The sequence below is a fragment of the Elgaria multicarinata genome, chromosome 14 (genome assembly GCF_023053635.1).
Source record: "Elgaria multicarinata webbii isolate HBS135686 ecotype San Diego chromosome 14, rElgMul1.1.pri, whole genome shotgun sequence".
NCBI lineage: Eukaryota > Metazoa > Chordata > Lepidosauria > Squamata > Anguidae > Elgaria > Elgaria multicarinata.
This window is the reverse complement of record NC_086184.1, coordinates 28,445,005-28,471,685: the sequence shown is the minus strand read 5'-3', so window position 1 is coordinate 28,471,685 and position 26,681 is coordinate 28,445,005. Positions and strand designations below refer to the sequence as shown.

Sequence of the window (26,681 nt, the reverse complement as noted above, 5' to 3'; positions counted from 1 at the left end):
GGGCACAATCCTGCCTTCTGGAGCTTCTCATCTAGCCGCCAGTCCTAGGGATCCCTCTTATTATGCATTCATCTACTTTCACCCAGGCAAGAGACACTAGCAGAGAAGCTCTTTAAGCCACAAGAGCAGTAGCAGAAAGATTGTCAAGATTCTCCCTCTTATGCATCTGATACTTAGGTCACATCACCAATGCCTTTGAATAATTGTGAGAATGGGCAGGCGAAGGGAAGGACTCAAATAGATCCTCTGTTGCTCTCGATCAGGGAGTGTGCATGAGTGATTACAGAAGTCATTTGTCTATATCTTGAAGCAAGTAGATGAGATATAGAAGTCCTTTTTGAGAATCACACTGGGGAGAAGGAGTTTAAAGAGACCTTTGCCTGTGTTTCTGCTTGTGCGCTGTTATGAACCGTTTAGTTCTTGCTCAGACTAAAGTATGGATTGAAAATTAATTGGCTAGCCAAGGGTCTGCTGTAATGGTTTTTATTTTCTGCAATTTTTGTAAATCAGCTTGCTTGGCTTCAGAAAGGTGATATACTAAAGAGTGCCAGCTGCGCCCCTTCCTAGAGTTGGAAGACCTAAAGACAGTTGTGCACGCGCTGGTAACTTCGAGGCTCAGCTTCTGCAATGCGCTCTACATAGGGCTAATTTTGTGCCTAGTCTGGAAACTTCAACTAGTGCAAAATATGGCTTCAGCCAGGTTGGTCAGCAGTACATCTAGGGGTGACCATATTATACCAGCTTTAAAATCACTACACTGGCTGCCAATTAGTTTCTGGGCGAAGTATAAAGCCCTACATGGTTTGGGTATAGGTTACCTGCGGGATCGCCTTCTCCCATACAATTCGCCCCGCACACTCAGGTCCTCTGGGGAGAGCTTACTTCAGCCTGCAAAAACTAGATTAACAACTGCTACCCAGAGGACCTTCTCTTCTACCGCTCTCAGACTGTGGAATGGCCTGCTGGGAGAGATCTGCCAACTCAATAGTCTTTCTGAGTATAAAAAAGCAATAAAGACTGATCTCTTCCGGCCGGCCTACGCAGTCGAATTTTAAGATGTCTGGCTGTTATTTTAATGATGTATTAGTTTTATATGTTTTAATCAGTTTTATGTATTTTATAATGTTTTTGTGTTCTATGTTGTTCCCCGTCTTGATCCGGAGGGAGAGGCAGTTAATAAATACATTATTATTATTATTTAGGAATATGATAAAGAAATAATCATCTTGTTGCTGCATGCAAAATATTCAGTTTCATTTAAAATGAACAGTTTGAAGCTAACTAAGCAGAAATATTGATTGCTATTTTAAAAATTGTAATTCCAGGTCACTGGTGACAATGTTCGTGCATTGGCATTGTGCGACTTTGACGGTGATGGGAAAAAAGAGGTACGTCTCTGGCAGATGGTATTTGCATGAGCTTCCTTTTTATTTTTTCTGGAAGGGGCAACCTTGAAGCGCCAGATCGGGATCTTGATAGTTTGAGGTCTAGACAACTGGACTTATAACCACGTTATTCAGCATGTCTGTGCTGCTTACAGAACCCGATTTAAGTTGAAGCTGTCATAGTATCCACCAAAGGACCCCTGAGAACGGTTCATCTGTGGATGAACCGAAGATCGCTAATGTGAAGATCACCATCTGCGATGCCTCTAAATAGCAGTTGCTGGGGAACATGGGTGGGAGGGTGCTGTTGCACTCATGTCCCGCTTGTGGGCTTCCCAGAGGCTTCTGGTTGGCCATTGTGGGAGCAGAATGCAAGACCTTGACCTCTGGTCTGAGCCAGTTTTTATGTTTATCATGAGCAGTTTCACAAAACAATAATCTCCGGGACTTTTTGCTATTGTGGGTATTGCTACAGTTGGGGGGTATTGTAGAGCATAATGTGTAAAGGAAAGGAGGCGACAATACAAGTTGTGCAGGGCAGAGGGAGATACGGCGAAAGTCCCGTTACAGAGGAAGGAGAGAGAGAGAGAGAGAGAGATTTAACATCCATCTTACCTTCCGGTCGCCCTGCCACCCTGGGCATCTTGGAGAACGAACCAGGCCACCCACAGAACCTCTCCTTGCTCCTATGCAATGCCAGGTCGGTTAAAAACAAACTAAATATCTTCTATGACCTCCTTACAGACGAGGAGGCCGCTTCACAGAGACCTGGCTGGGAGGTGACAGTGGCCTGATATAGGCCCAGGGCCCCCCAGCTGGGTACTGAGTTAGTGAGCAGGCGAGGGGAAGTGGGCGGGGTGGGGCAGAGTAGCTATGGTCTACAAAGACCATTTTAACCTGACCAGACTTCCCGTCCAGGAATTGAATCACATCAAGTGTGTGTACCTGAGTCTGAAGACCAGGGATAGACTGGGGATTCTGTTAGTGTACCGGTCACCCCACTACCTATCCAACTCCCTGGCCGAGCTCACCGAACTTGTCTTGGAGTTGGTGTTGGAGTTGCCCAGGCTCTTGGCTTTGGGCGACTTCAACATCCCATTCAAGGCCAGTTTGTCAGGTGCAGCTCAGGAGTTTATGGCATCCATGACAAACATGGTCCTATCCCAACTGGTCTTTGGACCCACACATTCAGCAGGTCACACCCTTGATGCTGTTTCCAGTTCTGAACAGATGGATCTGTTGACGGAGGTGATAAATACCTCTGCATTGTAATGAACAGATCATTTTCTGGTCAGGGTTAGTATCACGGCTACCATCCGCCCCTGCAGGGGTGGCGGACCTATTAAGATGGTCCGCCCTTGAAGGCTGATGGATCCTCTTGGATTCCAGAAAGCCTTAAGGGGTTCTATGGCTGGTGTCGTTGATGATGCTGTTGGAGTCCTGGTCAATAGATGTAATCAAGAGCTAACTTGGGCTACTGACACGATCGGGCACCTTGGTATACAGAAGATCTCAGGGAGTTGAAGTGGGAAGGACAGCAACTGGAGCGCCGATGGCAGAAAATGCGACTTATATCCGACAAGACACGACCTAGAGAACATCTTTGTTCCTATGGGGTGGCAATACGTGCAGCAAAGAAAGCTTCCTTCTCTGCACACATTGTGTCTGCAAATTCGCATCCAGCAAAACTGTTCAGGGCGGTGAGGGGTCTAATTCAGACACCTTTCTCCCTGAACCCGATTTTAGAGCCTTTGGCAGTTTGCTGATCATTTCACAGATAAAATCTCTCGGATGAGAGCCAATTTAGATGCCGTTGTTATAACAGAAGCTGACAGTGAAGTGTCCAGCAACTCTGCAAGTAGGATTACATTGGATCAGTTTCAATTGGTGAGTACCGAGGATGTGAACAAGCTTCTTGGACGAGTAAGGAAGACAACGTCCTCTTGATCCCTGTCCTTCTTGGCTGGTTGCCCAGGGAGGAGATGCAGTGAAGACTATAACTATTATTAATGCATCGCTCATGGAGGAGAGTTTTCTACCATGTTTAAAAGAAACAGTGGTATGACCGCTTCTAACAAAGCCTTTAATAATTATAGACTGGTATCAAATCTTCTGTTTTTGGACATGGTGATCGAGACGGCAGTTGCCTTCCAACTCCAAGCAGTCTTGGATGATACAGATTTTGTAGACCCATCTCAAAGTGGCTTCAGAGTGGGACACGGTGTTCAGACCACTATGATCACCTTAGGTGATGGTCTTTGCATGAGTATTGACAGGGGGAGTGTGTCCCTGCTCATACTTTGGGACCTCTCAGTGGCTTTCGATACCATAGTATCCTTCTGGAACACCTGAGGGGTTTGGGAATTGGAGGCACTGTGCTCCAGTGGTTCCAGTCTACCTCTCGGGTAGGTTCCAGATGGTGATGCTTGGGGATAGCTGCAAGGAATATAACAGGTCAAGGAAGGACCTGTTATATGGTGTACCACAAGGCACCATCCTATCCCCAATGCTGTTTAACATCTACATGAAACTGCTAGGAGAGATTATCCAGAGGCATGGGGCGGGGTGCTATCAGTATGCCGATAACATCCAAATATGACCTCTATGCCTTTGATAACAGCATCAGCTAAGGATAGTGTGTCTCCTCTGACTGATGCTTGAAGGCGGTAGTGAGCTGAATGAGGAAAAAGAAACTTAAGTTGATTCTAGACAGGACGGAGGTGCTTACTGTTAAGGGTCCTAACCTGGGTTTGCAGGTGTGTCAACCAGTTCTGGATGGGGCTACACTCCCCCTGAAAGACTGCATTTGCAGGTTGGGGGTGGTCCTGGATCCATCGCTCCAAATGACAGCCCAGATAGATGCGACGGCCAGGAGTGCTTACTCTCAGCTTCTGCTGTTGTGTCAGCTGCACACTCTTCTAGAGTTGGAAGACCTAAAGTCGGTAGTGCACATGCTGGTAACCTTGAGGCTTGACTTCTGCAATGCACTGCACATAGAGCTACCATTGTGCCTAATTTGGAAACTTCAGTTAGTTCAAAATATGGCAGCCAGGTTGGTCACTGGTGCACCTAGGGGTGAGCATATTACCTCAATGTTAAATCTCTCCACTGGTTGCCAATAGTTTCCAGGTGAAGTATAAAGTGTTGGTCATTACCTTTAAAGCCCTACATGGTTTGGGTCCAGGTTACCTTCTCCCATATAATCTGTCCTGCACATTCAGGTCCTCTGGGGAGAACTTACTTCAGCCAGCCAAAACTAGGCTGACAACTGTTACCCAGTGGACTTTTTCTTCTGCTGCCCCCAGACTGTGGAATGGTGTGCCAGAGGAGATTCGTTAACTTAACACTCTCCCCGCGTTTAAGACACCTATAAAGTCTAGTCTCTTCCGCCAGGCCTACCCAGATGAATTTTAAACCCCCAAATTTCAAGATGTCCTGATTGTTATTTTAATATTGTATTGGTTTTATATGCTCTTTTAGTTAGTTTTATGCCCTTGATTTATAGTTGTATTAATGTTGTTTCCTGCCTTGATCCAAAGGGAGAGGCGAGTAAGAAATAATAATAATAATAATAATAATAATAATAATAATAATAATAATAAATAATTCTGAGAAACCATTTGCTGCTGAAATTGCTTACAAATCAAATGTTCACATGCCCATATCTGGGGCAGATGGGTGGCTTGAGAATATCTTTAGTAACCGTATCGCAACCTGTCTTAATATATTTTTTGAAAAATTAATCAAAATAAACTCCATAACTCATATAAACCAAGGAGATAGGCATGTCAGCTAATTAGTTTCAGTCAGAGAACCTAGCTTCTTTGGTTGCATCATGTGCATGTGTGCAATCCCCTCTCCCTTTGGGAAATAGTGCTGAATTGTGTCTACACGCTTTGCTTCAAGTGTGGTGCTGGGGACACCCCTAGTGGGGATGACTTTGGACTGCACATCTCAAGGGCTTTCCCATCCCAGCCCAGTCCTTGGGCAGGAATGCAAACAGACCCGCTGGAGGACCTCTGCATGTGAGGGCAGAGATCCCCCTAGGCAAAGGGTGTGTATCTTTTTCATCTGAAACCACATTTTGCATGCACTATGTTATACTTGTTCTTGTGCTGCACAGGTAGCCAGTGAGAACTGAAGTTTGTGCATTTATTAATAGTTGTACATTATAGGGTTCAGGATCAACCAAGAAGACTCTCCTGAAATTGGTTTCCCACATCTCTTAGGGCCTATTCAGTTTGGGCTGTCTGACTACCTAATGTTGAGCTCACCGTTTCCAGATCTTGGCTGTAGCAACTTCCGAGATATATTTCAGACTCTTAGAGATCAGGAAAGTTGCTGAAGCTATGATCTAAAAGATACCAGCTCACACCTTACAAGTAGACTAGGTAGTGTGAGGTCACACAAAATAGGCAGCGTGAGGTCACACAAATACGTCTTAAACGTTCCCAGAAATTAGGGTCAGAATTTTTGACATGGGTTTCTGAGTTGGATCGCTAGAGAAGCAGATGCTGGTGGAAATGTGGTATTGTGTATTAAATGTTTTATGCTCTTTTTATATTTTTTAGCTTCTCGTTGGATCTGAGGATTTTGACATTAGGGTTTTCAAAGAAGATGAGATTGTGGCAGAAATGTCAGAGACTGAGGTAAAGGGAAAAATTAAATTGCAAGGATTATTTTTATATGGCAAAGATCAGAGAAATATTGTTATGGTAATACAGGATTATGTATGACGATGATGACTCTACAACAATGTCTTCAAACGAGCTGAGCAGCAAAATGCTGTTCTCATCTGTTTGAAGGTTTTGCTGTGGGGAGATGAGGTCTCTCCAGCCTTGATCTATGCTCCTTCTGCATTCTGGAAGCTGAATTCACTTTTGATGGATTTATGGAAGTCAAAGACGCATTTGAATCATTCTTTTCCATCCGAACTAAAAACACAGAATGTGGCAACAACGACCTTTTGATAGAACATGGGTTCCAGTGGTGTTGCTTTGTCCAGCTGTCGTGTTTCCCCCTCCCCGTCCCCTGCACCATCATTTCCCCCCCATTCTGTTAAGGTCCATTCTATAGGAGCACTTAAAATGGATAAACAGTAAGCTTCAGAGATGGGTCAGAGTGACAGGAGTTATTTTGAAATGGACAGAAGACAAGTGTAGGCAGGAAAACATCTTATAGACTTTGCTGTCTGTTTTGTGACATTGCCATTGGTCCTAATGAAGGTAATATCTCACTGTTGCTTCTGGATTTTGCTACCAGCAATTTTTAGAACTGGTGCTCTTACCTTTCTGCAGGATGTAGAATACAAACCTATCAGTTCTTAATTACCATGTTTCCCCGAAAATAAGACAGTGTCTTATATTAATTTTTGCTCCCAAAATTGCGCTAGGTTTTATTTTCAGGGGATGTCTTATTTTTCCATGAAGAAGAATACGGTACACATTTATTGTTGAACCAAAAAAAGGTCTTATTTTCGGGGGGGATGCCTTATATTACAGCAAGAGGCAAAACTGGAAGTAGGTCTTATTTTCGGGGGATGTCTTACTTTGGGGGAAAGAGGGTAGGTGTAATTGTTAAGAGAATGGAATCAATTTTGCTGCATATCTACTGGCTACTTCAGTTTTGGCTTTGGCTGGATATATTAGGGCTAGTTTGAACTTCATACAGCTGTTGTGCTTTGCACAACTCCACCAGTATCATATTAGTGTTCCATGTAGTACACACTTAAGGTATGAAGGGCAGGTGTGTCCCTGAACACATGCGCCAGAGAGGCACAGTCATTCAGAGACTTTCCCATGCATGTCTGTCGGTATTTAGAGACAAATGTCTGCTAGTTTATTGTGGGAGGCACTGGTGTAGCTACAGTAAACCCTTTTTTTTATTTAAGCATTTTTATGCCGCCATTCAGCCAAAAAAGGCTCTCACGGCGGCTTACAAAAGTATTTCTTGACAGTCCCTGCCCACAGGCTTACAATCTAAAAGACATGACACAAAAGGAAAGGGGATTGGGAGGGAGGAGGAGGAGGGGGGAAAGGAAAGCAAACTCAGGCACTACAATCTTAGTTGGAAAGTTCAGCAGTTGCAGTTGACAGCAGGAGGGAAGGGGCTCTCAGCTGGAGCTGGACCCAGGCACGGTGGAGAGGTGCCTGGCTGCTGCTTCCTCCCTCACTGGTGGCCTCTCCAGAGACAGTTGGTAGCAGGAGGGAGGGGGCTCTCAGCTGGAGCTGGACCCAGGCACAGCGGAGAGGTGCCTGGCTGCTGCTTCCTCCCTCACTGGTGGCCTCTCCAGAGACAGTTGGTAGCAGGAGGGAGGGGGCTCTCAGCTGGAGCTGGACTCAGGCACGGTGGAGAGGTGCCTATGGCTGCTTTAGGCATGAAGCAACGTTATTCTAGACACAAAGGGGTTTAGATCTTCCTGTTCTTATTGCTATACTAAACTGCATTCAGAAGGAGAGCAAGTGAAAGACTTAAAGGCAGCATGAGAAATATATTATGGGAAGAAGCTGGTGTTGGAATGTAGGATAAAAGGCTTAGGTGCTAAACTACTTGCAAAGTAGCTATTACAGCTCAAAAAGTTGGTATTTCTATGTTGGCTGGGATTGCAGTGCAACAGCCTATCTGAGTCTGGAAGAACACATCCTGCTTCCTGCTTGCTAAACGATTAGCAAGGCATAATGGGCAAAATCTGTGTCTCCTTTGCTGGCTCTGCTAAAACAAATAGCCCATTTGAAAGATAGCATGTTCTGGAGCAACTACATTTGTTGCAATAGGGCTTGTGCTGAAGACATTTCCTCAAACTATTAACCTGAGTTTGTGTGTGTGTGTGTGTGTGTGTGTGTGTAACCCCCTCCAAAACAGGTAGAACTGCACACAGAAAAACCACCCACTGCCTCCATCCTGTCTGGATTGAGTCTCAGTTTATTGGTCCTCAGCCAGTCCTTTACTGCCTGCAGGCCCTGATTCAGAACACCCACTGCATCACCTGGCTTTGAAGAAAAGAAGAGAGCAAGCTGTAACATAGTCATCACCCATGCTGGCTGGGATTTACGGCAGTTGCAGTCCCAACACAACTGGAGGGCACCAGGCTGGGGAAGACCGGCATACACAACATTATTAGCTGTCCTGCCCATGTATATCTGTGGTGGTCATTTATGGCCAAAAAAAGGGGTTGAGGAGGGAAAACCAACTTCTTTGAAACCTTTCCTACCTGGTCACCATCCTTAGAAAACTACAGCTATTTGCACTGTAAGTTTGGAGGCTGGAACAAATCTTGGCCTTTAAACAAGCTAAAGATTAAGTTGGGGGAGAATGGAATTGTTTGGCTCTGTTTAAGAATTCTTTTATTATTATTATTGCTTGGAAGAATCTCATTCCTGCCTCAACAGGCTCCTTTGATGCTAATTCCTTCAGGTTGTCACTTTGCCTGAGGTCTTATTTGAGCAAATAAATGATTTGTGTGTGTGTGTGTGCGTGTGTATGAATTCCCACCATTACGTTCATCGGCTCCATTCTCCCAAGGCTGGCAATATAGTGGGAAACTTGTTTGATCAGAGCAGGTATTTGACTACCTTGAGAGCTGCTTCTCATGTTTTCTTTGGGAAACATGGGAATGCTCTTACCTCTTAAAATAGGGGTGGGCAGACTTGCAGGATTGTCTGGGTTTTTTTTTACTAAGACCCTGAGATCCACCAACTGGAGCTGATGCAGAGCGTATACAACACAAGATGTAGTGATTGCAACCAATTTGGATGGCTTTAAAAGGGGGTTGGATAAATTCCTGGAGGAGAAGGCTATCAATGGCTACTAACACTGATGGCTATGTGCTACCTCCAATATCAGAGACAGTAAGCCTGTGTGCACCAGTTGCTGGGGAACATGGGTGGGAGGGTGCTGTTGCACCATGTCCTGCTTGTTCATCCCTGGCTGATGGCTGGTTGGCCACTCTGTGAACAGAGTGCTGGACTAGATGGACTCTTGGTCTGATCCAGCAGGGCACTTCTGATGTTCTTAATGAAGGAATTCTGAGCCCAGGAATTTGATTTTAATACCAGATCTGAATGCAGGTCATAGTCCTTCCGTGCAAAAGTCTGTTCCTGGTTACCCCAAGCATTATCCCTTTTATCAGTATAATTTAGGAATAAATCATTTGGTTACTGCTGTTGTTAAACAACTGGGAGTCAGAAATGTCTGTTGATGTCCTGCAATTCACCCAGAGATCTACTTGTAGATCCAGATATACCTTCTGCCTACCCCTAATCTAAAATTCTTATTGAAAGATAAAGTCTTAGATCAGTGGTTCCCAAACTTTTTCAGGTAACCGCCCCCTTGGTTCTACAAACTCATGCCCAGTGCCCCCTGCCCTACACTATAAAAGCATTACACTATAAACATTATTATCCCAGGGTTTTAAAACCTTCTGGAGAGGTGCTTCATGGAAAAGACCACCTCGAGTGCCCCCCTGCTGCCCCCTTGCCTCTTAATGCCCCCTTATGCAATCCCACCGCCTCCAAGGGGGCAGTACCGCCCACTTTGGGAACCACTGGCTTAGATGAATAAACATATAATGCATTGCAGTAATCCAGACAAGAGGTTACCAGAGCATGAATAAGAGTAGCTAGGCTATCACTTTTCAAATAAGAATGTATTTGGTATATTAGCATAAGTTCATAAGAGATGCTTTGTGCCACCGAGTCCACCTGTGCCTCTGAGAGTGACAATGCTGTATCCAAGAGCACTTCCAAACGACGAATCTGACCCATTAGTATATGTATTTGTATCCTGCCTTTTGCCCAATACTGGGCCTCAAGGCGGTCTTACAAAGTTTAAAACATACATTGTAAAACCTAGGAAAAGAAATGAAAAAAAAGTTTAAAATACACAACAAAATTATAAGTCCTTAACATAGATGGAGGACCTAATTACTCTCCAAAGGCCTGCTGGAACAAACAAGTTTTAGCCTGCTTCCGAAAGCCTATCAAGGAGGGAGCCAGTCTAGCTTCCCGGGGAAGAGAGTTCCTTTGGGGGGGGGGGTGCAACACCCTCTATTTATTACATTTCTATACCACCCAATAGCTGGAGCTGTCTGGGCGGTTCACAGAAAGAACAGGCTGAACCTCACGTATCTATGCAGACCAAACACCTACTAATGATAGCTCCATCTGGGTCTGGGTTAGGCTTTCCCATCCTTTAAAGAATCCAGTACCAGTCCCCCTCTCAAGGAGGAATTCACAACCTCTTGGACCCAACGGGACACCCACCCTCTGGTAAATGTAATAAGACAAGAAGGTCAGGCACCTTGTCCACATCCTTAGACCTCAACAGCTGAAACTCATTCAATAAAACTGAACCAGATTATGCTCTGGGCACCTCTACCAATGGAAATGCATTAACTGTGAATTAAGTTGGTGTAAATACCATCAATATCTGAACATTTAGCTGAAGTAAACTGGGTAGAAATGGCTTGGTATCTGTTACTCTTTTTTGTTTGCTGTCACAGGAGTTGATTACCTTGTTGTCTTCTTTTTTCAGACGGTCACTGCTTTAAGCCCGATGTGCAGCGGTCGCTTTGGCTATGCCCTTTCTAACGGAACAGTAGGCATTTATAACCAGATGGCCCGTTACTGGAGAATTAAAGTTAGTATGATACTGAAAATCAAAAAGGGAGAACTTAGATCAGCGTGGGAGTTGGGAGTCATCCCATTCCTGTGACTATTAATGTGGTTTGTCAGGTTTATCATGGCATTGAAAAAATAGGTTTATTGTGTAAATGCAATGTTGGGTTGTAAAGACTGTCCAGCATACAGTTTATTTTTGCAAATCTTGAGTTTAAAGGCATTTGCCTTTCAGTTATGGAAAACTAACTGAAGCAGTGGGGGAAGATGTTGGATCTGTTGTTATATTTAGGATTATGCTGCAAATGATGGACTGAGGGGCATATCTGGGAACTCCACAGTCCTCACACTCTTCTTGCAACGTGCACACCTAAATGCAAATACACCAGAGGCTCTTATTCCTATTCCAGTCCTTTATTATAACAATATAAACCTAGTCATTCTGCTTTTTTCAATGGGCTTGTCCTGCTACAAAACGTCTTGGAGATGCCAGGGGTTGAACCTGGGACGTTCCGTGTGCAAAGCACGGGTTCTCTCTGAGCTGTGGCTGCTCCCATTCTTGGGTTTGCTACCTTTACTTCAAAATACCTTGCAACCGGAAATACAGTGTCAGCTTATCCATGGCTTCAGCTTGTATTGTGTATGTGTGGTTAAGCACAGGAGTGAAGTTCTGGCTCATGTTCCTCATTATCTGCTAAATTCACATCCTTACCTTTCTTCCATGGAACTCAAGGTGGTGCATTGTAGATAGGGTTGCCAGGTAGTCTCTTACCCGAGAACTGATCAGAACCAGACCTGCTTGACTTCAGGAAGGCTGCTGCATCATGTACTTTCAGACCGTGCCTTGGGATCTAATACGTGAGACTTAAGAGATGCACATCTATTTATGCGTAGGGCTATTCATGTGCTATCCCAGGCATATTTTCTTCATTGGGAAATTTTTGGTCTCTGTAAACCAAACAAGGGTGTCTGCAAACTGAATAAGAACCCAGCTCACTGGATATCATGGGACAGCCGTTTAAAAGCCAAATTATATATTAAAACAGTTCTTTTTGACTTGGTGCGTTGTTCTTTTTTTTAGTTGAAATTGACTTGTGGGGTGGTGAGTGGAAGTCATGGATTTTGGAACTGCAGCACAGGGGGCGCATTTCTTTAACCGTTTCCCTCCCATGTTACATTCTGGACGAAAATCAACCTTCTGAAACTGTAATTTGCCTTGGAAGAAAAAACAGGCATGGGCAGCAGTGGTTGATTTCCTCTCCCTGCAAATAGCAGCTTTGTGGAGGTGATTTTTATTAGGTCTGTGGTGGTGGGTGGGGTAAAGTTTTCAACACCACCACTCTGCTGCCATTGTATCAGTCCTGATTACTCCCTCACCGCATAGTTGCTGTTTATAATTTTAAAAACAGATACAAGACCAAAAGCATGTATTTTACATAATGTGTAATTTGACTTTAACGCTTTGTGCTCTGAAGTGTTGCCATGCAGCTTGAAAATGAGCAGGAAAATCAACATCCGTCACACCCTTATGAGTAAATTTGCCTCTATCTTACCCTGGCTTGGTTCTCAGTAGGGGTGAGGTTTGCCTGATATTCAGGAAAAAACGTCATAGTAATCCTTAGCATGATAGGGTGTTTTCGGAGTGTTTGAGGTGCTTTATTCATATATAACTTCAGTCCCCCTTGCAGCAACCCTATGAGGTAGGGTCACCATCTTACAAGGGAAGGCGCTTGCCTGAGGCCGTCTGGTGAGTTCCAGTAGAGGCGAAGTTTGAGTTAGAGAGTTCACAGTCCAGCCTCTTGGCCACCATGCTACACCAGCTTCTGTCCCCTGGGGATGTGTGGGAAGGTAAAAGTTAATACTAGAAAATGACTTGATACTCATTGATGTATTTTTCTCCCTAGTCTAAAAACCAGGCAATGAGCATACATGCATTTGATATCAACTCTGATGGGGTTTGTGAGCTGATCACTGGCTGGTCCAGTGGGAAGGTGAGTTTAAATGAGAGATGGCATTTAGACAACCCTCCTTTTTTTAATGATTGTTATACCTCTCAGCTTCCAGCTAGATGTCACTAGGCTTTATATGAAGACCTTTCCAAGGTATTCTCACATTGCTTAGAATTCTGCAGCTGGATAAATGAGCGACTGCAGTAAGAATAAATGATACATAAGCAACTTTCCATAGGTCTTTTTTGTTTGGGCATATTCTTTTGGATGCTTTGTGGCAGACTATGGAGGGAAGGTTTTTAGAATACATATGTAGAAGGAAAAGGACTCTGGGAAAGGATTGCAAAGTGAACTGAGTGAAGTTCTGAATGACTAGAAACTCTGCCTGACTTGCAGTTATAAACAGAAATTTCCTTCTTGTAAAAGATTTTTCTAGAACAGATTTAAACACACAATCAACAAAACTTGGATTCTTATACTCTTTGTTATTGGCCATGTTTTGTGGCACGGTTGCAGTCTTGTAGATTTTACACTGGGGGATTTAGCCCACAATCCTGTATCCATTTACCTGAGTAGACATGTATAAGATCGTACAGTTAATTCACCCTCTCCCGTCTTTTTAATGCTTTCCAAATATTTGTGTCATAGATTGATGCACGTAGCGACCGAACCGGAGAGGTCATCTTCAAGGATAACTTTGCTTCCTCAGTTGCGGGAATAGTGCAGGGAGACTATCGAATGGATGGTAATACCCAGTTAATCTGCTGCTCAGTTGATGGTGAAGGTAAGGATATCAAGAACTCTTTGCAGATTCAAGGCCTTTCATTTTTAAGATTAACAGAAACCATGTAGGTGTTTGTATTAAATCAGAACTGTTCTGTTGCTCCAACAGTAACCAGATAAGGGGACAGAATAAAATAGAATGAAATACAGTTCATATTGGATCTGGCAAAATATAGCTGTTCCATAAAAAGTCATCGGTGTATTTTCTGGGACTTCATATTGGAACATGGTGCATAGCTTCAGATTGCATGCTCCAATATTTGTTGAGAAAGAAACAGGATGGGTTGGATCCGTACTTAAGTTCCATTGAAATCAGTGGAACTTAAGTCATGACTAACTTGTCCTAATTATTTCAGTGGGACCTAGGCTCAACTAACAATGTGTTTGGCACACTCTTCATATAAAGTGCATTGTCAACATGGAGATAAGTAAGCCTAAAAGTTGTACCTTGCTGTTTTAAGCATTTATTGAAATCGTTATCTGTTTACTTTGGCTTTTCCCCAGCTATGAGCCAGCCTTAGGATACATCTGTGGCATGCGTGCGTTTGTTTGTATTCTTTTGTAAGATGTTTTGGTATTTGTTTTAAATGAGAAGTGGTATATAAACATTGTTAATAAATAAACAGACCAGTTACTGTGATTCTGGCCTTTAACAAAAAGCTCTCGCTTTCTGTATATCTGTGGGTCCTTAGGATTTTTCAGATTTCTGTGGAATTGTGGCAGTGGGCTAGAAGATAGGTTGTTGAACTGAACCCTGCATCCCAGTACATTTTGAAGGACTGGAGCTTGGCCCTACTCTGGTTTTCATTGGGCGGGTCCATGAAGCTATCTCAGCATTTTTTGTTTTTAGTAAAGATTTGGTCTCTTGTTCTTTTGTTCCTGTGAACTGTTATTATTCAGCAACAACTTTTCTCCAACAACCCCTTTCCCTGCCGTTCCTGTAGCACGTTCAGCAGACATTTTTTTCCTTTGCTTGTGTGCAGTACGAGGTTACCTGCCAGGAAGCCAAGAGATGAAGGGAAAATTGGTGGATACGAGTGTGGATCAGGACCTGATTCGGGAGCTTAGTCAAAAGAAACAAAATCTGCTGCTAGAGTTACGGAACTACGAAGAAAACTCAAAGGTATTTATATGAGGGAGGAAGAGGGTCCAGTTCTGATCTTAGGCCCTCATAAAACACACAGAGCACCAGCATAAGCAATTGGGTACAACCTTAGGCTTCAGAAGAGAACAGAGCAATAACTGTCTCTTCAAGCACGAGATATGTCAGTCTTTTATTTATTTATGTTTAATTTTATTTGTTAATATAAAAACAGTGTAGTTTCTCTATGCTGTTTTCTACCTACAAAGGAACCTGTTCATTAACCTAGGCTGAAGATACGTTTGGGTAACAGCTACATTTTATATTTTCAAGAATAGGAAATGAACCATTGTTTTATTTGTTTGGGTGTTTCCAAATGAGTCTTTTATGCCTCCTTTGCTTTGCCTTATTCACAGAATTTTACGAGGGGTCCAGATGACTTAGACCCTGTTCAGACGACACGCTAAGCCACGGTGGATAAGCATTTTGAGCTAAACATTATGGCGTATCCTCTGAGCCATGACTTAACATGTTGTGCGAACTACTCCTAACCACGGTAGCTTCATAAACACAGTGTAAACACCCCCCTGAACCATTTGCTGCAAAAGGGTTAATGGCCTAACCATGGCTTAGTGTGTTGTCTGAACGGGCCCATAGTCTTCCATTAGTAAGCTTCCTGTGTTTTTCCATCACTTCTTCCATCTTCTTTCTCACCAGAAAAAGCCCATAAAGGAGAAAATGGTAGAATAGTTAGCTGCATAATGCGTTCTCATTGATAACACTCGGGGCCCTCCGTCTGGAAGCATTATTCATCACAGGTGCAATCTGAAACATCACATTACGTAGTAGAGCCTATTTCTTCCTTCCACACTCCATCTTAAGACTGCGTGGCATCAACATCAGCCAGCTCCCCCCTCCCTGCTTTGTTTACCATCTTGCATGATGGATTTTTTTGGAGAACCTGGAAGCTTGCACCTATTTTGTGACTTTTAGGTTGACCCAACAATGTGGATTTTTCAGTTTGCTTATGGCCAACATCGCTGACGTTGCTTTTTATTTGTTTAGTCATTTTTCCTATTCTGTAGATGGGGAATTAAAGCTGAGCAACATGGCATCATCCTGGACTACCCAACAAACGTCTAGCTGGTGTGTGTGTGTGTGTGTGTGTGTGTGACTTAGGATCTCCCAAGTCCAAGGGTTAGCCAGGATTATTTGTGGGTAAAACTTACGTTGGCATTTCAGTGGAAAAAACAAAGAAAAACATGGTCAAATATTGTCAAATGACAAAGCACTTCAGTGTTCATTTATTAAAACAACAACAAAGAACAGAATTATGATAATTACAGACAACCCTACCATCTTCTAGAAAAAAGTAGTGAATGGTCCCTCCCAGAAGCTTTGCAGGGCTCCATGCCAGATCACATGGAAACCCCTCCCTACAGCAGATGCAGTGGACTCTATGGTAGTCTGGTCTTCTGGGCACTTGGCGTGACCTGTGACCCCTGGTGTGCTTTCTTCATGCTTCCTCCTGAATTCTGTTGTGCTCCTGTTCAGAGATGCATGCAGTTACAGGCAGGAGAAGGAGTTAGGCCATGTGGCTTAATTGGGAGGACAGAGGACAGAACAAACTCTCTGCTGACAGTTGCTGGGCAGGGGATGTCTGCTCTTAATGGAGTGAGCGAGACGAGAAAGAAGCAGGGGCGGGCACACACCCACACCCCGGCCATTGCTATTGGATGACTTTGAGGTGCAGTAAAAAAAACCCACAAGGGCATTCGTGATGTCATGGAATAGTTTACAATATTTGACTGTGACCAGATAAAGACAGTCAATATTTAATATTTGAAGGGTCAATTTTTTAAATTTATTTATTGAATGTATGTACCACTTTTCTGTAACAAACTAAGGTGGTTTACAAGAATTGAAAGTGCAAGAATAATCAAGAAAAACACGTTTTAAAATAAAAACGTTCAAAACAACATTAAAAATCTTTAAAGACTGGCATCCGGATCCCAAGATTTCCGACCCCTGTAAATAAGGGTGTTAATATAGAACAACGGTCAACAAGTTTAGGTACTCTTGACAGTGTTCACATTTTATAAGGCAGAGATGGTACGACGTCAGGCTTGCAGAATCTATTTTTTGTGTTACTATAACCCTGGGAGCCGTCAGTCAGAGCCAGGTGCAAAATAGTGGTTCAGGCAGATAGATATGTGCGAAGAACGAAGGGCCAGGGTGCCTCTGAGCACATGCTTGCCACAGGAATTTGTGACCAGTATCAGAACAAAGCTCACAAGTTCTTTCACATAGAAATCCACTCCTGGTTTTCCTCAAAGCATAAATTTTGAGCTCTGTGCAAATTTCACCTTTGTTTGCTGTTCAGTTTGCGCAGTTTCCCCATTCGTGCAGATTAAGTGGCAATTGCAAACAGGAATCAGACATGAGATGAGTGGCGAGACAATGTTTGGAGAATCCTGGGGACCCTGAACGTTGCTTATTTCTGCCCACCCCAGTCCTAAGAGCTCTTTTCAGGAACTTCAGAAGGCAGCAAGAATAGCCATTCAAGCCTCATTTCAAAGCTTCACATCTCAGTGAAAGCGAAACATGGTTAAAATATTCTGCCAACACTAGTGAAAGCTGTTGCAATTAGATGCCTTTCCAGGGCGTGTGACCCAGTTTTAGACTTACTTTATTTGAGTGTTTCTGAAATTACAGTCGCGGATAATCCAGCCTTTGGGGCGGCTGAGTCAGAATCATGTTTTACAGCAAGTGGAATTGAACACTCAAGTGAATGAGGTGGATGGGCAAAGGGGCGTGATTCCAGCCAACACCCAGCTCCAGACGGCGCTCTCAGTCAACCTGGGCTCGGATAGTGAATCTGCTCACGTAGAGTTATGCATTTCCACGTCCAATGGTGAGAGAGGTTTGGAAGCGAAACCTGATTGGAGTATGTTTAATAACGTGTCCTCTTTCTAGCCCTTGGCCTGAGCACCTCCCAGGCACGAGGTACACCTTTCCCTCTGTCTGGATTGTTCCTTTGCATTCTTCTCTGTCCTTATTGCTTGATGTGCTGGTTCCAACAAACTGAGCACACTTTGGCCAGAGGAATGCAGCCAGGCTTGGTGTGCATATATTATCTGGGTTGCCTGGTCTGAAGAGTGCTCACTGTTTAAAACGACCCTCTCCCACCTGGTGCCCTCCAGTTGTGTTGGACTGCAAGTCCTAGCATCCCGCAGGCTCCATTAGAAGAGCAAGTTCTGAAACATTATCACACTGAATTTCTCCATGACAAGAAACAGACAGTTTTGGGGGCACCCCGGGTGCCCCCAGAACACACATGTGAAGCTTTGTTGCCCCTCTACTTTTAAGGGAGAGATCTTTCAGATATGTAAAACACTTGAGGCAGCAGATGAAATAGCTGGTTGGGCCTCCCGGCACTTTTAAAGGTAGCAGCTGAGCGCGTTCTCATTTGCTTTGCTTTCCTGTGCAAGCTCTTTGGGGTCCTGCACAGGTATATTTAAAATGAATAAATAATGGCTGTTGCTTTCCTTCCGGTAGTCACTGGAGAGTCACTATGAATCTTAAAAGTTGTGAATACCACCCTGAAGGTGTGTGTGGACATGCTGTATCTATTCTACCAAGCCTAATATCTGGGTCCTTCTCTCTAATTCCTCACCTAGGCGTTAGGATGTTACTTTATCTCAGGACACTAGAATTGAGGGATGCCGGAGGAAACGGAGGGTTGGGTCCCCTTTCCAAGTGGCTCCTCCTGTTCTTTTATCCATTACAATTATACCATTATTGGCCGAGTTCAGATGATCACTGTGGATTCTTTTCCCTGCTTGTGGGACTGCCATTTCCCTAATTACCCGTGGTGCGGGTTAGTGTGTCGTCCATACCCAGCGAGGTGTGCAGGAGGAGCGGCTTGTAAACCATCCCAGAGTGCAGGACACAGAATAATGGGCTCTTGTTGCAGGAAGCCAGATTCCGGCTAGACATCAGGAAAAACTTCCTGACTGTTAGAGCAGTACGACAATGGAACCAATGGCCTACGGAGGTTGTGGGCTCTCCCACACTAGAGGCGTTCAAGAGGCAGCTGGACAGCCATCTGTCAGGGAAGCTTTAGGGTGGATTCCTGCATTGAGCAGGGGGTTGGACTCGATGGCCTTGTAGGCCCCTTCCAACTCTGCTATTCTATGATTCTAATCCATGGCTTTAGCTTTAGCTTTAGAATCTCTCCAGGTTAGGACAACACGATAACCTACACTGAGTTGTGGGTAATTAGGGAAATGGCAATCACACGAGTGGCGCATGCAGCTGTGGTGGCTTCTTTCCCCCAATGATCTCCGAACCCGGCCGTTGTGTTACTCCAGCACCATTTGCCACTATTGGCCTCTGTGCTATCAAGTCTGCAACTTACCTCCGCTTTGCTTACTTCTGAAAGCGCTGATGAAAAGCCACTAATTGGCAGGGTCTTCCCTCCTCTTTGTCCAGACACCATCATCCGAGCAGTGCTGATCTTTGCTGAAGGAATATTTGAAGGTGAGAGTCATGTGATCCATCCTAGCCTTCAGAACCTCTCCAGCTGCATTAAGGTTCCCCTCAACCCTCCCAAAGATGTTCCAGTGGAGCTGAACATCAAGGCCTTCGTTGGTTACAAGAGTAGGTAAGAGTGATGCAAGCGGAGTGGATTCACCTCATTGTGTCTGGCTTGAAGTGCTTGAGTTGCCCGTTCACAAGCACTTTGGTGGGGTGGACCCTTGTCACGCTTAGAGCTCTTGTTGGGGAACAGTGTGCGATCTGAATTATGCCGATGGCCTTGTGTGGGATTAGTATGCTTTTTTCCAGCCCTGCGTTGTTGTAAATGAAGCAAGAGTGAACGCGCACGCTGGTTCTCATCCATCATCTTTCCCACTTGTCTTAAATGTGGAGCCTGATCCAGCCAGGACCCACACTAACCAGTTCTCACCTGAGAGGGGGAGGCGCGCCACCCGCCCAGGAAACAGCCCCTTTAGGACAACGCCCTGCCATTTCATGGGAACTGCAGTGACTGTGGCCTCCAAGTCGAGGGGCATCTGTAAGTTTCTCTTTGCTGTTATCTGCATCCATTTCCCATCAATATACTATCAGTCTTTCACACAAGTGGCCTTGAGTCATATTGGTACCTTCGAATCTGGTTCGAGTGGGTCCTAGCTGGATCAGGCCCCAGGTTTAAGGCACCACTGCAGCAGGACAGTTAAACCATGGGTTACAACTCTGGATTGTTTCTTCTTCCAAGAACCCACAATACCTGGTTCACATGTCACAATCAGCAACCCATAGGTGGGGCATCCATGGATTGTTTTGCTCCTCCTGGCTGCAGGAGGAGCGATCAGGTAGCAAGAACCAGCATGCTCACTCTTGCTTCATTTACAATAACCCAGGGTTTGAAAAACGAAACCTGGGTTGTTGTGAACTAGGTTTGTGCTCATATGGCCTAGAAATCTGCTGCATTTTTAAAATGAAAGCGCAAGCTTCCAGTATTTGATGAATAGCAGAGCCCTTAGCAACGTGTATTAAAAATTACTTTATATTCCACCGAGGTCAACGTTATTAAGCACTTCTGTATGCTCAACTGTTGATGAATGTCTGGTTGGGCAAACTATTGTGGATATTAATACAGAAATGAATCTGCAGTTTTGAACGGAAGAAAAATAAATTCGAGCTGATCGGTGTTCTCATTTCTAGGTCAGTTTTTTCAGTGTGTGATGTCAGGGAATGCTGGCGCAGGGATCTTGAATTGTTTAGATGCACTTTGATGCCAGAAGGTAAATGATAAGAGTAGATCAGTGAAGTCCTCCTGGTTGTTCTGCTTGGTTCCCTTCCAGCACGCAGTTCCATGTCTTTGAGCTGTCAAGGCAACTCCCTCGCTTTTCAATGTATACGCTGAGCAGCCCAGACTCAGCTCCTGGACCTCTAAGCTTTGTACAATTCACAATCAGTGAGCGGGTACAAACGGTAAGTTTTCGGCTCTTTTTCCTCATCTTGGCTGTAGTTAAGGCTTTTGTATCCAGTGCATGTTGAGTGTGTGTGACAGGAACGGCTGCCCATCTATGTGTGTGGTGCTTTAAGTAATTAAGGGTGCCATCCTATGCATGTTTAGATAGCCAGAAAGGCCTACAACTCACAGCATGCTCCAGCCAGCTATGCTGTGCTGGGGCATGCTGGGAGTTGTAGGCCTTCTTTTCTGTCTAACCATGCATAGGATTGCACCTTAATAGATTTTAATGCTGCCCTTTAACAAAAGCTTCGAGGGTGATTTGTAGAGGGGTGTTGACTGTGGTGGCTTCCAGTTTATGATTCAACATGGAGGAAGGGTGAGAAAAATGGAAGCAGGGGAGGAATATGCCGTCATTGCAGCTATACATACTTAATCCTAGGAACCAAAGCAGAGCGAAAGCAGGAGACAGATCCCAGATCCCTTGATCTTGCCCATCACCAACAGAGTCACTTTTGCTTCTAGTGTGGGCTCTCCCACAATAGAGGCCTTCAAGAGGCAGCTGGACAACCATCTGTCAGGGATGCTTTAGGGTGGATTCCTGCATTGAGAAGGGGGTTGGACTCGATGGCCTTGTAGCCCCTTCCAACTCTGCTATTCTATGATTCTCCCCCAGTCAGCAGCCCCATCCACTCCCAAGAGTTCTCATTGGGAGCGAAGGACTCCTCCCAGTCACTGCATCCAGAGCCCAATGTGATCTGAGAAAAAGGTCAAGCATTGGGGGTGTGAGGTGGGCTGAACGGCAATGTGCCTCCTCAGTGGGACCCCGATAGGCAAAGGGCTTGAGATTCCAGAGGAGCCCTGACCCCAGAACAACCGTGGCTGCCTGTTCTTCCTTAGCCTGTTACCAGCATGACACCCATCTGTGCTACCTTCAGAACCACCGGGGCACAGAGAAGCTACTCGTATGTCTACTGCATAGTCTTCCTAGAGCATCATGCTGTGAATTTATGTTTCAAGGTCATCATGTGGCTAAAACAGAGTTTCCTGTTGCCAGAAGACATGAGGATCTCAAACGAGTCCTTCGAAGTCTGCTTCACCTCCCTGCGTGATGCGGGGCAGCTGTGCGTCAAAATGAAGCCCAGCGGGGAGGTAAGGGTTGTGAACCGGCACTTGCTTGCTCTCCTGAGTGACCAGGCAGGGAAATGTTTGCTAATGGGAAAATAGCTTCCTTTGGGGGAGGGGTGCTGTTGATGCGTCACAAATGAGGAGCTTATAAAAACATTATTTGGGCTTGTAAAACATTTGCAACTAATTATTTTTGTGGCCTTATCTGCAAGCCCACAAAATCCTGGAAATAATTGCTTTTTGCCTTTGTGCATTGTTGGAAGTGTGCAGGGAGATTGCCTTCATCAGAGATAGAAAAAGTGATAGAGGAGATTTCAGAATGGCCTTTTCTGCTGCCTCTTCATCTGCTTGGCAGCTTTGGCACATATCCTCTTATGGTGATTCTTAAGGAAATTTACAGTGGGCAACCAGAAACTAGGATGTTTCTTAGTCAGGGATAGGTTAGACAAATTGGTCCCAACGAAAGATAACATTCTTTTGATGGGTCCCTTACTTCTTTGTTATATTTATTATTATGTATTTATTTAGAAGATTTATATCTTGTCTTTTTCATTGAATGATCTGCAAGGCATCTTATAATAGATTATAATAAAGCACATACACAACCAACAGTTGTTAGTCCCCTGGCTAATGGATGGGGCCAGTTCCAGGGTAACTGGTAGGTTGAGTTGTATGTTTCTTCCGGTAGGGAGGAAGTAACCAGGCTACCTAAGCACATGCTTTGCATCTAGAAGGTCCCAAGTTCAATCCCCGGCTTCTACAGGTAGGGCGAGGAAAGGAAACCCATCTGAAACCCTGGAGAGCCATTGCTGCCAGTCAGTGTCGACAATTCTGGGCTAGATGGACCCATGGCCTGACTCCGTATAAGGCAGCTTCCTGTGTTCCTGCAGCTGTTCCTTCTGCGGCCGATAGAGAACGCTTAGGGCCTCAGCAGTGTTGCAGCATCAGATTAAGACCATTCACTGGGCCCTTGAGCACTGACTGTCACCATTATGATGTGAAGAGTTTGCGTGGGACAAATCTGATGAGTGTGTCATTCTGTTCCTGGTCTGTTAGATCTCTATTAACACTGACAACATCGACCTGGCTGGCGATATCATCCAGTCAATGGCTTCCTTTTGGGCAATCGAAGACTTGCAGGTTGAAGCAGATTTCCCAGCCTATTTTGAGGAGGTGCGCAAGGCCCTAATTGTGGTGAGTGAGGAATGCGTTTTCGGATATTGCAAAGGGATGCAATGCGCTGAAAATAATTTGCACAAGTTGAAAGGTGTAGGAGTTAATTCTTGGTTTCAATGGGTCTTGTGCTAATATCTGTAATACGTTTTTCATTCTGCTACTTAAAGCAGCTTGACGCGAGGAACTTGTTCATCTGAATTGTTCCTGAAACAGTGCCATGTTCTGCTTATTTCTCCTCCAGCAGAAAGCACATTCTCTTGGAATGAGGTGCTTCTCTTGCAGTAGCTGGGCTAATCAGATCCGTCCCTTCTGTTGAAGGAGTTCCTATCCAGTTTCAGACCTAGTTACAATAGAAGAGCAGGGTTCTCAGAGCTTAAACGTCAAACCCAGTCTGCATTATTTGTTTATTTATTACATTTCCATTCCACCCAATAACCAATGTTCTCTGGGCAGATTACAGTTAAAAGACTAAAATGCCATGGAAACAGTTAAAAAAATAAAACACAATACAAATACTTTAAAGAACAAAATATAATACAATGCAAAACAACAGACAACACAGGGATTCATAAAGCAGCCCTAAAAATCTAGAACTAGGTCTCTAAAATGCCTGGGAGAAAAGAAAGATCTTTGCTTGGTGCCGAAAAGATAACAATGTAAGCGCCAGGTGAATCTCTTTGGGAATTCATTCCATAAGTGGGGTGCCTCAACTGAGAAGGCGCTCTCTCTTGTAGCCACCTGTCTAGTTTTTCAGTGGGGGCACCTAGAGGAGGGTCTCTGAAGATGACCTACAGGTCCAAGCAGGCACATATAGGAGACGTTCCATTAAATGAAACAATGTTAAAGCCCGTGTCTGGAGCTTGATTGGACAACAGGGGCTGGGAGCTTGATGATCCTTGTTCTAGATGTGCAACGTGAAGCCTGGGGGCTCACTTGAATCTCAGGGAAGGCTCAGTACACAGGATCACGAGAAAGGACTGGGCCCTCTGACCAACGTGGGCAGTGCATAAGAGCTCTGACATCACGAATGCCTAGAGACTGTGGGACCAAGAATGCCCAATTCCTAATTTGGCTTCCAAAGCCAAGGGGCCTGGTGATCATTTTCAACGAGAGCAATGTCATGACTGCTCCCTTTGGGTCTCCTTTTTACCTATTTTTATAAAGGATCCCAACCACGGACCCAGTTTAAATACTGCTGCTCACCAGTTCTGTGTTTCACTAACCTTCTTGGCCCCACAGCAACCAGCCCAGCACTCTGTGGTACGCTCTATTCACCCTTTTACTTCATCGCTGCTACCATATATCCCAGTACCTTACCTCAGGTACCTTAAAGATCCAATCCAGTTTATGAAACAAAATAACTTTTATTTAACAATAAGTACATGCAGTTTATCAATCTTGTGGTTTCATTTGTTGCAATACTTGTTCGTTACACTACAGTATATCATGTATCCTTGCCTACTCTACCCACTAGTCAGATCTAGCTCCTCCTATTCCCTCTTTCCCCAAAACAAGAAAACACTGATCCTACTCTGATCTGACCCCTTCAGCAGACAAAACCAGACTCTCTCTCTCTCTGTCAACTCTTCACTCACAACTCTCAACTGCTGCTAACTGCCACTCCCCTTCAAACACTTGAATCTAACAGCCAATCAGCATTCACTCCCAACATTCCATTCACTCACTCCCCCTCCCAACAGAATTAACCACTTACCATCCTTATCATTCGAAGTCCACAGAGCACTTACATCATAGGTAAATAGCAATAAACAGTAAAATACCACCAGCCACAATGGAGTGTCCCCATATCCAGGGGGCCAGGACCCATCTCTCTTCCTGTCTGTAATTGCTAGTGAGTCTGGCATCATCTCAGTCTTCTTGCTGAATCTGCCTGGCATGTTATGTGGGCGTCCTAATGTGTGACTGGTCCTTCTGCATAGGTGGATAACTCTCATGCTGTCTGTCAGAAGCTCACAGCCAACATGGCTGACAACTCTAATCTCATCCGTAGCATGTTGGTTCGAGCAGAGGATTCACGCCTCATGGGAGACATGTGAGTTGATTTTGTGTTGCCCTTAATGTATGTATGATCTAATCCACTGTTATTTGAGCTAAGCAAAATGAAAGTAGAAGTCTGACTCCAAGTGCACCACAGATGGCAAAAATAAATAAATGGCCAGTGCCATTTTGTTTGTTTGTTTACATTTAAATCATGCCTTTCTTCCAATGAGGCCAAGGCAGTGTACACGTCATCCTTACAATAACCCTGTGGGGTAGGTTAGGCCAAGAGTAGATGACTGGCCCAAAGTCACCCAGTGAGCTTCAATGCCAGGTGGGTTTCCCTAGCCCTAGTCCAACACTCTAACCACTACACCACCATTTGTTTTGTATAACTTCCACTTGCGTGGGATTACCATGTCTGCCTGGTATGTCCTGCAGAGGTTGAATTCTTGTCTTTTCAGCTTGCCCTTGGGGAGACAGGATTCTCCCCAAGGCAAAAATGGGGATAGTCAAGTAAATATGTGAGAGGCCACAAGTCAGAACTCATGAGCTTGGCTTAGTGGATCATAATTTCTGCAGGCCCTGTTTTAGAGGGTTTTTCTCTGTCTCTACTGGTTTTGGTATATTTTCATAGCTTTCTTAGTTATTACATTTCATTGGTGCAGGCTATGAACAGCTCTGAGGTGCACCTTGTTCCTAGACCTGGTGATTGTACTAAATAGCTGCAATTAATTTGGTCTTCCTGATGGGACCAAATTAATACGGTCTTCCTGCATTCACTCTGGGGAGTTTTCTAAGTTGGACCTATAGAGGGGCTACAATTTGGAATAAGAGGTGGGATATCTGTGGCGAGAAATCTGGCAGATCGTTAACACAGAGCAGAATAGCAATGCCAAGTTTCCACCAGGGATGTGAGGGAAGAGATAGGGTCCTACTTCCTTGAAGTGGGGAAGAGGGCATCACATAATAAGCTGCAGTAGGAGTCTAAAATATTAATCAAACCATATTTTATTACACTTGTATTCTGCATCTTCCTCCAAGAAACAATGAGCTGTATATGGTAGGGTGGCTCTCTTAAGTTGCCTTCCATATCTGTACCATTTTGTGTCAATATTTAGTCTGAATGCACCATGTTGAAAGAGGTACAGTGTAGTGGTTAGAATGGTGACCTGGGGAGACCTGGGTTCAAATCCCTTCTTGGTTATGGAGCTTACTGGGTGACGTAGTGCCAGACACTCAGCGTAGCCTACCTCAAAGGGTTGTGAGGATGGAATAAACAGGAGCCATGTTTGCTGCCTTGAAAGGTGGAATAAAGTAATAGTGGCCATGTGAGTTGTGGTACATTGGGCCAACATGGATTATTGAAACTAAAGTTCACCCTGGCGCAGAAAATCCTTGTTCTCATCCAGCAGGGCCACATCCTCATGGGATGCCTTTGCAGAAAAGACACCATGACATGTGGATCTAAGGAAGACTGACTTGACACACAGCATGTAAGCTGCCAGTGGGGGCTGGAGGGCTCTGAAGTTCAGGTTGGGGTGTGTGTCTTCAACCCTCACATTGCTATGTCTCAAGTCTCCCATACCT

General features: G+C 44.5%; 1 protein-coding gene across 3 annotated transcripts in view; it reads left to right on the top strand.

The window, feature by feature from the left end:
* Positions 1-26,681, top strand: part of BBS2 (Bardet-Biedl syndrome 2) — a 40,775-nt gene that overhangs the window by 10,766 nt on the left and 3,328 nt on the right. For 2 of the 3 annotated variants that reach the window (XM_063141356.1, XM_063141354.1), the window contains exons 4-16: positions 1,326-1,388; positions 5,957-6,034; positions 10,917-11,021; positions 12,904-12,990; positions 13,597-13,732; positions 14,715-14,854; positions 17,222-17,257; positions 17,579-17,726; positions 19,307-19,478; positions 20,680-20,809; positions 21,810-21,941; positions 22,974-23,111; positions 25,034-25,146. In XM_063141356.1, the coding sequence (XP_062997426.1) occupies positions 1,326-1,388; positions 5,957-6,034; positions 10,917-11,021; positions 12,904-12,990; positions 13,597-13,732; positions 14,715-14,854; positions 17,222-17,257; positions 17,579-17,726; positions 19,307-19,478; positions 20,680-20,809; positions 21,810-21,941; positions 22,974-23,111; positions 25,034-25,146 (1,478 nt within the window). The remainder of the gene's footprint in view (positions 1-1,325; positions 1,389-5,956; positions 6,035-10,916; positions 11,022-12,903; positions 12,991-13,596; positions 13,733-14,714; positions 14,855-17,221; positions 17,258-17,578; positions 17,727-19,306; positions 19,479-20,679; positions 20,810-21,809; positions 21,942-22,973; positions 23,112-25,033; positions 25,147-26,681) is intronic. The other variant, XM_063141355.1, reaches the window with a different exon arrangement.